The sequence below is a fragment of the Temnothorax americanus genome, unplaced genomic scaffold (genome assembly GCF_048541705.1).
Source record: "Temnothorax americanus isolate GAGA-0224 unplaced genomic scaffold, ASM4854170v1 Scaffold12, whole genome shotgun sequence".
NCBI classification, from domain to species: domain Eukaryota; kingdom Metazoa; phylum Arthropoda; class Insecta; order Hymenoptera; family Formicidae; genus Temnothorax; species Temnothorax americanus.
Genome location: NW_027509253.1, coordinates 97663 through 112948, shown reverse-complemented (window position 1 = coordinate 112948; position 15286 = coordinate 97663). Strand labels below are relative to the sequence as shown.

General features: G+C 37.0%; 1 protein-coding gene across 3 annotated transcripts in view; it reads right to left on the bottom strand.

Annotated features, from left to right (window-relative positions):
• The window catches only part of LOC143893434 (neural-cadherin), a 203242-nt gene that overhangs the window by 136901 nt on the left and 51055 nt on the right, over positions 1 to 15286 (bottom strand). For 2 of the 3 annotated variants that reach the window (XM_077398806.1, XM_077398809.1), the window contains exon 11: positions 10401 to 10591. In XM_077398806.1, the coding sequence (XP_077254932.1) occupies positions 10401 to 10591 (191 nt within the window). Of the gene's footprint in view, positions 1 to 10400; positions 10592 to 12352; positions 12544 to 15286 lie in introns of all 3 variants that reach the window. The other variant, XM_077398808.1, reaches the window with a different exon arrangement.

The window sequence follows — 15286 nt, the reverse complement described above, 5'->3', positions numbered from 1 at the left end:
TCGATAATAGGAATAGCATATACTATATAGAAATGGCTACATTAAATCGGATAAATCGGAATTTATTTTGCGTGTCGAAAGTTGTCGCGCAAAATATTAATTATTCATAATTTTATTAAGTCACTTGCGTAGTTAAATCAGCAGGTGAACAATTTAATAATTTTTATCTCGATTCTGTATTAAATACGCAAATTTTATCAAGCATACGAATTGCTTTTAATCTATTTATTTAACTATATACAAGTTACACTATTGGGAATCGTCTCAAGGATCTCTCTCCTAATTAATTCCTGAGAAACCATAACAGTCTGATTCAATATAATCATTCGCATGTCCGAGCTCATCTCATTGGTCGAACGAACCGCACGGCTATATTACATACGTGTTCGATCGTCCGCTCGTCCGATGTGTACCGTCCATTCACGCGCGCGCGTGTGTTGCGTATACGTATATGTGTGTGTTATGCGTGTGTGATGCGTGCGTTTCCTTGTCCCGCGCGTATGAACGTTGTACCGCGTGTACACATCGCTGTAGACAGCCGTCGTGTCATCCGTTAGACGTTCACGAAATGTTCATCGATCCGAAAGGATCCCGATGTCTCCCGAGAGGAGATTTCTCTCTAGTTCAAAGGGTGTACGACCGAAATTGACAGCGCCATTTGTCAATTCAAACACGGGACGACGCGATATTGATTCTATCTCCCAGGATGTCCCAGAATCACCGGTCAATTTTTAATAATTCATTGGCCGATTTGAAATTATATTTAATTAGAGTATCCGAGGAGAAATAATATTTAAATTATAATATGTAAAAAAATGGAAAATTCTTTGTCTATAAGCGATTAGAAATGAGGAGCTTCTTAAACTAGCTTGTGAAATTAAATGAAAAACTGTTGTTTGCTTAATTTTATATAAAGGGTCTTTTCTTTTCTAAACTTTAATTAAAAGTTTGACTACGAAATTAATATCACAACTTAATAAGTTTTACAATTGTGGTAGTTTTCTGCGGAATTTTGTTGGGAAAACTCTAAATTCGTAAAGCATTCTCATTAAAATTGTGGTTGCGGATTTGGAGTAAACAATTTATGAGATATTGCAATAAAAACGGAAAGAAAGAAAAGTAAAATCTGAATATTTTCCAAGACGACTTTTCCTAATTCGTTAAAGGCCATTTTGTCTATCGTTATTTTTTAACCTCTGTAATTTTAAGTGAGTTATAGTGAGATTTTCTTCCTTCACGAAAGTTGAATTCTTTAAAATTGATAAACCTTTGATTAAATAGATCTTTTAATTCATTAATTGAAAGAATGACCTCAGAGAATTTATTCTTATTATAATCTTTACATAAAAGTGATTCTTACCCTTTCCGGGTGTAACGGGTGTAACCCCATATATATAGAATCTTGAATTGAACACGTTATTTAATGGCCGCTCGTAAAAGTCAAAGTTCGCTCTCGCGGACTAGCTCTTTTATTACATATGATTTACAGTATGGCATTAAAATGCCAATATAAATGTCAACTACGAAATCATTGCCTTTTACAGGAAGATTATTACGAATAACATAGTACTAGAAGGTACTAAAACGAGAAATAAATCTTAAAGATTGTCTGATGTTTTTTATATCTTGTTGTAATATTTTCTTTAAAGAAATTTTTATGCAAATAAAAACAAAATTGTTATTAACTTTTGTTATATATTATTAATTTAAATTCAATCGTAGAATATATATACTGCATTCTCTCGAAAATCAACGCGATCTTGGAAAATCTTGTTATAACATATATGAAGTCGAGAGCCAAATAACACAGCATAAGATGACGCAATTTAGTGACTGTACAATAATTTTAATATCGCGATCTACCTTTGTTGGTCAACGAATTGTATTTTATACAACTACATCATACTGTAATCCTATTATTTGATACGTTTAAACGAGATACGCATAATTACTATTAAACGAGATTATAGGCAAACAGCAAACTCGTGAAAATTGAATCAAACGCATCGTTAAACACACGTGATCTCCGGCGTAGATGTAAATCCCCGGGTTTCAAGAGTTAAATGTATAGGAAACGTCTTAGCCATTGTGCATCACGCTTAACGAGATCTCTGAAAGATTTAATCTTCGGGCATCGCCCGCTCGGTATAGCGCCGTTAGCGGAACAAGCTCGTTTGTGAATACGCGGGGATCTGTTAAGTGCTCATGTTTCGCCCGGAGCTCAATCATTTACGCGCGGCGCCGTGTTACGTTTTAAACGCATCGTCGCGTTTAAGTTCACCCGTCTTCACCGGAACCTAGATATTGCGCGAGACGTGCACTATCTCCCGCTCTCTCGTCGCTTAACTTCGAACGGAAAGCGAGTTTCAGCATTAAAATGTCGTTTCTCGGAAATTCTTAAAACGTCATCCGGATCTTAAGTCACGTTCGTCTCAAGAGCGAAACGTATCTTTCGAACTGGCTTCGAGGGCGACTTTATATTCAAATTTACTAGAAATTACGTGAGAGAGCAAAGATTTTGTTCGAAAAATGTATAAGGAGAGATAGTCTCGCGCGCGGACATTTTTCGAGCAACTTTATTTAAATACGCGGAAGTATGTCCGAATTGCGGGAAATGGCATGGCACTTTTATGTACAGGTAGAAGAATTTTCCGTGAAAAATGTTGAACTAGCCTGGCTCGACTATATATTTTACGATTAATCCCGATAACATCTGTTTTTCACGTCAGCCGTATTTTTTCTGGCCGTATAGAAATCAAGCGATGTTATCTCTTTCATTACGATATAGCAACCAGTAAGGATTATGTGACGTACGATTAATGTTTATTTGATAAACATTTTTATGCTGTGCGTTAATGTTGAATGAATAAAATTTGATTGTTAAATTAAAAGTTATTCCATAAAAACTTTAACTTTTATAACATTTATTTATGTATTCCCGCCGGACTTCTCTGTAATTTTTAATTTAGTGTAACGATAAGAAAGAAAATTACATAAAAACTGGTTATTTACAAGTTTATTGCAAGACACACACAGTTTGATATTCTATATTGAATAAGTTCGCAAAAGTTTCGAAGTCTCGTAGCCAAAGTTTATCTTTAAAGTAAAATGTTTGCGTGTTAAATGAAGGGAACATAACTATAATCAGGAACATTGAGAGCAAATTATGAATAGCTTATACACATTATAATATTATAATATATGTGTACATATTATATTATATATATATATATATAATACATATTATATACATATTATATTATATATATATATATAATATAATATGTACACATATTATAATATTATAATGTGTATAAGCTATTCATAATTTGCTCTCAATGTTCCTGATTATAGTTATGTTCCCTTCATTTATATATATATATATATATATATATATATATATATTATATATATATATATTATATATATATGTAGGTCTGGAAGTATGTTCCGGGACTTTTATTTTTGATATCGGTATATTCCGGGACATTTGGCAGTTTCCAGGACTGTCCTGGAAAAAATTGATGTCCTACGGCATTTTTCGGGACAGTTTTTTGAATCTGATTACATATATATGCGTTATATTCCAGGACTGTACATTTCAAAAAACGTAAACAGTCCCGGAACATACTTCTGGACCTACATATATATATATATATATATATATATATATATATATATATATATATTATGTGAAATATATATATATTAACTAAAATGTATTGAATATATATATGTATAAAAATTATTAAGAAATCGTTAATTATGTACGAAACGCAAATGCATTTCGTAATGAAAATTCTCTTCTGAATATTAAATATATTTTGATCTACACATTAATCACACTTACGGCGATGTTTCTCGCAACTATGATCGATAAAACTATATCAATATATTTTTGTCACACACAATAATTCATTTATTGTTCTTTATAACAGAAAACAATTCGTTTTTTATATTTGTCGTGTAAAAATCTGCAGGGCGTCGAAAGCTATGTGTCAACCGGAATGCACCGAATTCTGCGATTGTGTGGACAGCAGTAACGAGAAATCCCGCGATATATTGAACGAATGGACAATAATATTGACACAAACATTTTTGATAATTGAAACTCGCGAAAAGTACTTTGTCGCAATTTTATAATAGAATATACGAAAAACGGCAATTTTTTTCGCGATACGCAATGTGTGCATCGCATTGCGTTTTTATGTCATTCAACAGCCTACTGGTCAATATTGAATTTCAAAATAAATTTCTAGTGAAACTTAAGTGCACACGCGAATTCTCGATTCAACCCGCACGATTCTAAATGTATATGCATAAAATGCTAATGACGTTTTGCTCTCAACTCATTTTCGATTATAAATATATTTTTTCTCCATCTGTAATTTGTGCAAATATATTGTATAATATTACTTTTATCATTATATTAACTATATCATTATATTTTCTTCAGTTGCAAAATTAAGTAATGACATAGAAGATTAAACAACTGTCTTGAAAGTATATATATTGCAAATTCACGAAATAAAATCTCATATTTTAGTCAATTCCACATTTTTGCTTTAATAAAAATTTTATTTATTATTTTATTATTAAGACATTTAATATGGATATTATCAAAAACACGCTGAAGATAATAGCTTCCAATTAAATGTACGTCAAAGCAAAAACTATGATAGTTGAAACGACTCCAAAGAATTTGTCGTTAAAAAAAAAGCAGGGAATTTAAAACATGATATAACAGCGTATCAAATAAATGACGATTCGAACGATTATCAGACCGGCGATATTGGATACTCCATAGCGAGATTATTTTGATCAAAAGATAATTTTTGCAATATCGAAACTGTTATGAAACACTCATTTAAAATTCGTTTAAAACACGGAATATATATAGTACACATTAATATCGACAAAAACCGTAGCAGCTTTGAATCGCGCGATTAATATCCCGCGCAACTCGATCCAAGCCTGTCGTTAAACACAAAGAACTCGAACAATGACGCCACTTATTACGTTGGATCCTTGAGAAATAAATTGCAACCATCAGCATTATATATTCTGCATAACCGAAAAATACATGTACTTTTTAGAATTTACAATTGTTTAATCAATTAATCGAATTTAGCTCTAATCTCAGTTACTGTTGCCTTCTTGCGTATATATTAAAATGAGATTATATAATATAACCGAACCCAGCCAATTCTTAACGTAGTATTAATCAATATAAAAGTATCTTCAAGACGCATTTTGTATTTCTAAAATCTATATACACATAAATATATCATATATGTGTAGATTTCTGAACCACCGAATATTCTTCTAAAGTTTTATTCGTCAAATTTTTTTGCAATCTTCACATTTTGTATTGTTCGTACGTTGAGCAAATTTTTCATGAAAAAATTTATTCGTTGAAATGAATTCGTCGAGCTGACAAAAGAAAGGTTGCCTCATTGCTTTAAAAAGCACGTTGGTGGTCCCTCGCTTGTGAAGTTACACATTGTTAATGTTAATACATGAAAGCTCTCGTAATATCAATATTGATTGGCCGTTCTCCGTTTGGATAAAATCTCGATTTTTCCGCAAAATTTAATTCAATGCTTTATTAATCACGCGACCGCGGGCGCGGCGCGACGCGGCATATCAAATAAATTCACGTCGCCGTACAACTTTTCGCTGATTAATTCCGATTGCTCGTTAGCGGCCGCCAGTTGAAGTCGAATGTTAATTTAGGAGAATTTCCACATTACCGCCGTAATAATAGCGCGACTCGTGCCCCTGACAAATGACGCTCGTACGGCGATTTTAATTGCTCGTTACCTGTGGACGACGTCTGACGGACGATATCACGTTCGCGTGTCGAGTGGTTGTGTACACCGTATATGCCCGGTTAGTATGGTAGTACAGCTCATAAGCGTGATCCTTAGTCCGAAGGTTTTGCATTTGTGAGTGTGTGAGTGTGTGCACGCACATGTTGTACAACTACGTCAAGTGTGTGTGTGTGTGTGTGTGTGTGTGTGTGTGTATGTGTGAACAGAAAGCGAGCTTGTTGAGGTAAGACTGTCGCATAGAGTGATACGTGTAATTAAGTTACCATAAAAAAAATAGGACAGAGTTAGAAACCTTTTACAACCCCAATCTGTGCATAACCACCCCTGAACCATTGGTGCGCGGTGACGATGCAAGTATGTCTGTATTTATGTGTGTCGTATGTGTGATTACAAATGCTCTACGTAAGGGAGCATATTATTAAATAATTCCAGTACAATTTTATCCTTGCAATTTTCATAAATACATTACTGGGTCATACATATCAAATTAGACATGAAAATGTAACAGATGGAGATACTTGTTTTGCGACAACATTTACTTTATTTTATAAGAGAGATGTTTTTCTTATAACGATAAAATTGTATTGGAAAAATCTGTCGTCGGCTCACAATAGCCAGAAAGATATGGGAAATCAATAATACCGTTTTCATTTCGAGTCTCGTGAGAATTCACAATGCCCCTCTCTTTACTTTTCTACAAAAGAGAGGAACAGGGAGAAAGAATTTCTCGCTACTCGTTTCGATCTGCGAGCATCGCGTAGCGGCGCAGGTCAATTAACAAATGCTCTTGCTCGCTCAATTCTAATTGGAGAGGTATATTATGTAATTACTACTGTACTGTTCGACGTGTGATACGAGACACGGTGACTTCAGCAGAGTTCAGCAATCAAAGATGCTCTAACTATGTTCATCAACTCCAATCTAAATCGTTACTCAACTTGCTGTCGAACGGCGCACAAGAAAGATCTCGCCGCACAAAAAGACACTACGAGAACACACTACGCTCTCGAAGAATAGAACGAAAAAAAATGGAAATAAAGAGGAGAAACCAGAAAAAACGTGATTACCACGTCGTAACCTAACAAAAGGTAAGCAACTGACGAAACATGCCCAAAAATTAATTACGGCATTCATGAAACGTATGTCGATGATTGGATATATTGAATGAGTATATGCATGTCCTGGCAACGAACCAAGATCTAAAATCGATATAGCGATAACGGACAAACTGATAACAACCAAGGAGGAGTGAAAACGAAATATGTATGCAATACGACATACTTGGTACACGCTCGACTGCGAAGTCAGGCATCGGAGGGGAGTGAGAGGATCAACGAAAATCATAACTGCTCGATCATTTGCGGCCGCAGCTATAATGCTTGACTGACTCACGCGACTCCGGCCACCCGGGGTAGGTGACGGAGCCTTAACACGAGCACACACAACGAAAAATGAGACAAAAAGTAAATTTTGAAAAAAGCCAATCCGGTGCAAAGGTAACTCAAAACAGAGGAGAAAACAAACGAGGCACGCATGTGAGTGATAAAACTATGATGAGAGAGAAATAAGAAAACGACAACGGTTGGTTCAAAATCAATAATATATAATCCAGGGAAGCATCTATTTCGTAAAACATGCCCAAAAATATGTTTACGGCACACACAACAAATGTATGAAAGATAGATAGATATAGATAGATAGAGAGAGAGAGAGAGAGAGAGAGAGAGAGAGACAGAAAGTTCTGCGTCTAATTCCGGGCGCGCGAGAGTTCGTCGCGATATACAAAATAGCTGGCAGTTACTGTTAATATACCTATTGAATCGCAGCGCAGAAAACAAACACGTGACTTAAGGTAACGACGTTAACGGTTTGCGGCTTAATACGCCTGTGTAGTACGGAATTAATGTTAATGCGTTTCTTGCTTAGGCCCGCGAATTTCCCGACGAGAGAAGCGATTATCGACGGACATCATTATAGTGTGTGTGTATAATTATTATAGCCGGTGACATATCTGTATTGAGGCTTGTGTGTGCGTGGCGGCAACGTTGATGAGGAAAGTTCGCGGAAAACAAGCGGACTAACGCGAGTGACGAAACGTTTTGCTGCATCCCTTTCCGGGCCTTACATTAAACCAAGATCCTAACGAGTAAACTCTCCGGAATTAATCTTCCAAAATGTCACTAACGTCACAGTTCAGTGTGTGAAATTTGTATAGTATTCATGAGAACATTGCTTGAATATACGTTCTCAAAATCGACAGAGTCTAGCTTAATAAGAATATTTATTACACTTATATTGTGAGAGTATTAGGCAAAGAAATTGCATAAGAATTTATGCTGTATAAAATAGATAATTTTCAAGATTATAGTAAAATTTGATTCAAATATCGTGCAACAATTATTAATATTTATTATATTAAGTTATACGGTATGCTGTGATGTCACGCGAAAAAAGGGCGAGAGAAATAAGTAGAAAATACTAGTTGGTGAAAATTATAAAAAAGTACTCTCGTATGAAAAGTGTATGCTCCCTTAAAAATTTCCAACTAGAATACCAGCTTTGCTCGCAACTTCGGATTATGCATTAGCATTATTTCTTGTTAATATATTCGCGAAGAATCGAATTGGCGCGTGTTTAAGCGAGATAAGCCGGGGGAATATTTGCGTGACACGGGCGTGCAGGACTCTCGTATACTGAATTTACAATAAAATGTACTAATCTTGCGCAGACAGCGCGTGACCGTTGCATCTGGCACCTCTTGTGCGGCATGTACGTATGTAATTAGCCAATTCGTTCTCGTCGGAAGTCCATGTGTCTCTGCGAGACCGCCGTTAAAAGCGGTACGTCAAGCGCAAACTACCCATTACTACAACGTTTTTTCGACACGGCTTTTGGTATGTCCGCTACGAAAAAGAGGCATTTGCGCCGGTCAGCTATATTTTTCCTCCTACATACTATCGCACGATTTCCGTCATGACTTGTTCGCGATATTTCTTGCAAAGTTACGTATTTTGAAATTTAGGATGAGACATATAAACGTATTTTCTTCAATCTTTATGAAGTAATGAATGTGATACGTAACATATAAAACACAATACGTAGAACAACAATATAATACATAGAATAATACGTATATCTAAAAAATTGATCATAGAAGTTTTAACACTAATTAGATAATACAGAGTATCTTTCTTTTGACTTTAAGTTGATGCATTTGTAAAACTGTTATCTTCCCGTTCATACGAGTTAACAATGAGCTTCACGCAACAATAGGCGAATAATTAATATTTAACAGTAACCCGGGTCTATACTTGTGTCGATTACTATGCAACAATATAGGACCTCGCGCTTTGTTCGCGGAGAATTGTACTTTAGTGATAAAAGCGCCGAGAGGAATACTCGATGCGGCTGCGGCTGTTCCTCGGCTCTCGTACCGTTTCTTATATTCTCACGAATTGCGAAGCATGATTTACGGATGAAAAGCGGCCTTTGGTCTCGTCGTTTATTCAATTTAGTGTACACGAGAGAGACGCTTTATACTGGCGTCGTAGTAGAAAGAAATTAAATCTCGCTGCGGAATCAATTAAACCACTCGCGGAAGAATGAAAGTAGCTTCGTACCTGCGCGTGTTGAGATGCAGCAAAATGTTTCAAGAACATAATCCGCTCGAGGGCGGAGCTGACGTAATCGCATTGTTCGCAAGTGCGTTCGCGTTCGAGCCGAAAAAGATAAAACGTCAAACGCTAACGAGGCCGTTATCTCGCGAACGGTCATGTATATCGTGCACCGCGCCTATATATATATGCATATATTGTGTGTCCTATAGCCCGTGTGAATGCGTCTCGCGTGTGTTCGTACAAATGCAAAAGACGTATTTATACTCGAACGAGAATGGTTCCGAACCTGAAGCGATGGTTCCTACGTAATGTTTCCCAGAAGGCTAGAACTTGCAAAGTGCAATTTAGCACCTATATCTCGAAGAGTACAACAAAATATTTTGACCGTTGTTGGTACTCGCAGTAGTATAACAATCAATATAAGAAATCTAGTTGCTTTCGCGGAAATTATCTTTGCTAATTTTTGCAAAGCTAGATGTTATAACTTTTCTTAGATAACTTAAATTGAAATACCTCACTATTTGAACTTTTTTTTCATGTTACTTGCTAATCTGAGTCCCCAAGTTTCTCGATCCGCCAAGAACCATCGCTCTAATGACCACGTCCTGCGCCGAAGATCCTCCAACATTCCCCACGATCCTTGCGATCGCGCAGACATGTCCCCTGTACACTCGACAATACAATCGTGCCTTCCACGAGGTCAATTCTATATGCGAACATAAGTGTGTAATGCTTGCGAGCGAGCGAGCGAGCGAGTACAGTTGGCGCGCGTCGCCTCTGCGAATAGTGTGTTTATGTGTGTGAGTGTGTGTTGAGTGTGTTGAAATGCGGTGTAATGTGGATTCGTACACAATATCAATTAACGTGCACAAGAACAATACTGCCACGAGATTGCGTGCAGGGCGGGTTCGTGCAGAGAGCCGCACGGAGCATTGACAGTGTGACAGACCTGGCTTTAATAGACACAACTTTAGCCCCGACGGCCATGTTCTCTTTAATGTAGATCGGGCCATACACTACGTGGTCCCATACGGGCGGATTATTCGCACGGTCCACAACGTCAATCTGAACCTCCACCGTTCGCGACAAGGGTGGGTAGCCCCTGTCTTTGGCCATCGCCTCCAGCTTGTACGTCTCGCGCTACGGCCAGACCGCGTGTATCAACAAACGGGAACAAAAAACAACGGCGTTAGTGTCAAGGCGCCAAGGCTCGTGGCAAAAAAAGGAGAGTACATGGTACATGTTGCTCCCCGTCGTTCTTTTTTTTTTTGGTTTTGTTTTTGAGAGAGGCGGGAAGAAGCTTCTCTCTTCCTTGTCATCCGCTGGGCAGTCACTCGCGACGCCCTGCCATCTCGGCCATCCGCCAACCGCCTGGAACGTTTGGCGCGAGCGCGAGCTCGCATTATGCACGCACCCTCGTGCACGAAAATTTGCACGTATACGGTGAGAATTATTATAGCAAAAGCGCCCGCGCACGATTGCGATGCGTGGTTTCTCGAACAGTACGAGCTCCGGATGACGAGCGGCGTGTGATGGACGATCGACGATCCGCAACCCTGATGTATTTTCTGGCGCGTGAATATCGCAAAGAGGCACACACAGCAGGTTCTCTCGCTACATCCTTGCCTAAACTAATATTGAGCACGCTAGAAACGCCTGTAGAGAGGGCACGTTCACCGCTCCGCTTTCCCGCATTTTGCACAATTATTGGTTGTTATTGCGTATATATATATATATATATTCGCTATATGATCCGCGCGCGGCTATCGCTGCGTCTTCGGAGTCTTTGAAGAAGCGTGGGTTTCTCTTTGCTCGTATTTGCCGAGAGAAAACGAGAGTCTGTTCGACTGTCAAATGCGGAGTAAGTTTATAATTATAGAACGGATTTTAATAAAATAGTAAGAGAGTTCTGTAAATTGATATCGTTTGAAATTTGCAACAATTCTACAATTATCTGTCATAAACTTAGTTAGAAAACAAGTCAGACGATCTGATTACGTAGTGCTCTAAGATGAATTCGAAGATAAAAGTCCCTCTACCGCAATATCCATGTTACTGTTAATAAATTGCATGTGGAAATACTATAATATATAAATTAATATATTTTCTCAGGAAGTTTTATAAATTTTGCATTTTACAACAAAATGCTAAATCAGAGCAACAATATCAGAGCAATGAATTTTAAAGCTACAGTTATCGCTTAACGTTTATTTGCGATATTTAAAACTTACTTCACTTGGAAATCAAAAGACTCGAATCGTATCCGAATGATGTCTGGCCGATTGAACCCTCGCTGTCTCCAAATATCGTCCAAGAGCGATCGCCGCGGCTCGCTACAGTACATATTGGGAAAAGATAGTGGTAGCAGTATAGCAATAGTAGTTGTTGTAGTAATAGGAGAAGGAGTGTCCGCCAATCAGCGATCTACCGCGCCGCGCTTAACCATAAGTGCTTCCGCAACCAAAAAGGAGGGAAAAAATATGGTATATATCGTGTACCCGGTTGTGTCTAAAAAGAAAAGTGTATATATAGATGTACGAGAAAATGGACAAAATAAAGATCGAATGTTGTGATAGAATCAGAAACGGAATAGAACAGAGGAATAAAAAGAGAGAACCCAGAGTATGTCGGAAAGTAAATACAAGTGCATAAAGGGAATCGATGGGACAGAAAGACAAATGGAATACGTGAGTAATTGAATGGGGAAATAAGCAAAAAGGGGAAGCGAGACAGAATAAGGGGGTTGATCAACACAGAGAGAAAAAGAGAGAGAGAGAGAGAGAGAGAGAGAGAGAGAGAGAGAGAGAGAGAGAAAGAGAAAGAGAGACAGAAGGGACAGCACTGCATGGCACGGCACGGCATGTCACGTGTCTTGTCTCAGTCATGTCGTGGCATACAAACCTGGCTTTCACCGACGTCACTACAGTACCCACTGTGACATTTTCTTTGATGTGAGTGGGGCCGTATACATTCAGATCCCACACAGGTGGTTTATTGTTTCTGTCTACGACGTCTAACTCAACGTCCACGTCTGCGGACAAGACTGGCATCCCTCTGTCGGAGGCCCGTACTCGCAGGCGATAGCTGTCACGCTAGTGGCAAAACATTGGGCCGTCAACTTATAGGACATTTTCTTTCGGGATTTTATAGTTGGCGGTTTTTTTTTTGCGATTGTTTTCCGTTTCATCACTCTTTTTACTTTTCTTTTCTTTCGTTTTTGTTTTTTGTTTTGTTTCTATTTCGTCTTTTCCGTTTGGAGTTTACGAAAGAGCTAAAGCGTCACTCGGCGTCGAGCGCGTTTCACATAAGAAAGTACTCTCGAACGGTCTTTCTGTATTTTATTCGCGAAATTGAAACGGAAGAAGAAGAGAGAGAGAAAGAGACGAACAGATAGAAAAGATAGACGGAAAAACAGAGAGATAAAGAACCGTGCAGTCTCGTAGGTATCCTGGACATAGGACGACTCCGTTGCGTGTTACCTCGGTGATAGATTCACTGTCTAACGTAAAAATCCATTAATTTTCCTAATAATTTTTGCCCAATTTAATACAAGTGCATCGCTCGCATAAGAACAAGATTTATTGCAATGAACTCAAACATGCTGTGAGGTGAGTATACTTTCGTGAGTAGTTTCGTGATTGCAACATACAGTGGCGTGATGATGACGGATGATGATGATGATGATGAGAATCGTGACGATGATGATGGTGATGCTGATCGTGATTAAGACGGTAATAACGATGGAGATACTACATCGCCGACTTCTGCTGATTAACAAAGTAATGATAACATCGATACAAACATGTGCATTCGGTAATCGATTTTAATGAAATAAGTAGATTACGAAATTTATGGACAAACGTAGACGATGTAGCTGCGATACACCTACCTGTCGAATGCATACGCTTGTATATTTGAGCTCATTGCTATTATTGATTGTATTAGTTGATTAATGCAAACAGATACCTTTGCCGGTGCGTTATTTGATTTTAATTTGATTTTATGTCAACAAAAGTATTCGATAATCGCGTAAAATTATTTGGCAAATAGTAAGTTAGGAAAAATCTTTCTCCTAACGAAAGAAAAGTGCGTCTTTAAAGATCGTTCATTGAATACGCTGATTGCATTAGATAAATGCTGTGCTTATCTTTGCTCATCCGAGATAACACGAAAGCGGATATATACTAGATGTTCTAGAATTGTTCCCTTCATCTATAGATTCTTCGATCAATTTGCAGTTATTTCTTTGTCTGTATCAAATGCGTTATAAATTTTCGACGTGTCTTATTATTCTAAATTCTAAGACTATGTTAAGACAAAAGTTTGGAATACTAGAAGGTTCACATTTGCGCATCTTTTACAGTATAATAATAATACTAATTTATGAATGTCACTTTATCTTCTGTATATTACAAAGTCTTATTAAAATGTTTAGCAGCATCAAAGAATCTATGTTTAAAAAGTAACAGGTACTGTACTCTTTTAACATTTCTAAACTATCTAGTATACTATAGTGTAACAGCGGGTGAATAGTAATAAAAGATAAATTTTAAAATTATAATTAAAAATTATATTAAAAACTTATGTACCGTGAAAAAAATACAGTAAGCGAAGATATATCTAGAAAAGTTAATAGAATTAAATTGAATCGAACTGATTGTGAGTGAATAAAATCTTAATTTTCGAAACTTAATTTTTAATACTTTAATGTAAAATTCTCTGAGATTCTATCCACCCGCTGGTCTTAGGGTAAATATCGACATCGCGTTTTATGTTAATAAAAGCGCCATATCATGTCAGTCCATCCTTCGTTCCCAAGTGAACATTTGTCTACGAACGTTTGTCTATATAAGAGATCTTGCTATCTCATAAAATTCTAGTAACGAAAATTACCGGCTCTCTTCCTGGAACATTAAAAGTAATTATTGAAGCTGTTCCAGTAAAATAGAACCAGATCCCTGTTCAACATTCGATATCCAACGGACGGTTTAATCAAATGCATACACGTAAAACACTTTAATTATGATTTTGTTAAATATTTGAATTTCTGTGATATTATGTAATTTTACTTTAATTGAAGATCAATGTATTCAAATTAAAACTAATTAAATTAAGGTGTCAATTTCTATTTTAACATAAAATAAAATATAAAAGAAAATAAAATATTTGTAAAGATAAAATTTTTTATAATCTGATATATAAAGAAGGATTTAACGTAGAGTGAGATATCCGTTATTTATATTAATATTTGTGAAACGTCCGTTGGATATTCAGCACCGCGGACAAATTGACAGGTCACTGGTGGCGCAATATCGGCACAATAAAGGCATTCTTCACCTACGGATACATACGAGACCGGGATGAAAGAGCGAAAATAGACAGCGCGGTAACGCGTGTGTATGTACATAAAAAATACATCGCGCGTGATATAAAATTTCGAACAGAAATGCTCGAGAAGAAACGATTAGATGTAGAAATATTTTGGTATAGAAATTGAGCAACAAGAAGAGAATAGAGCAGAATAGATAGACAGAACGAGAGAGAGAGAGAGAGAGAAAGAGAGAGAGAGAGAGAGAGAGAGAGCAAGAGAGAAAGATAGAATGACGTCTCCGAGTGACGAGTAACAATAACAGAGGCGAAAAATCATCGAAACGATATGATGTTGAATAAATCGAACGGAAAGGCGCTCTAGTATTAACAACGAATATTTATACTTTTCTTTTGCGCTGATATAACAATGGTCACATCATGATGTATCTCGATGCAAGGTGTGAAACACAAGAATATAGATCCTACTTACTGGAAAACAGCCCTTTTTTTTGTCATCATCAAATC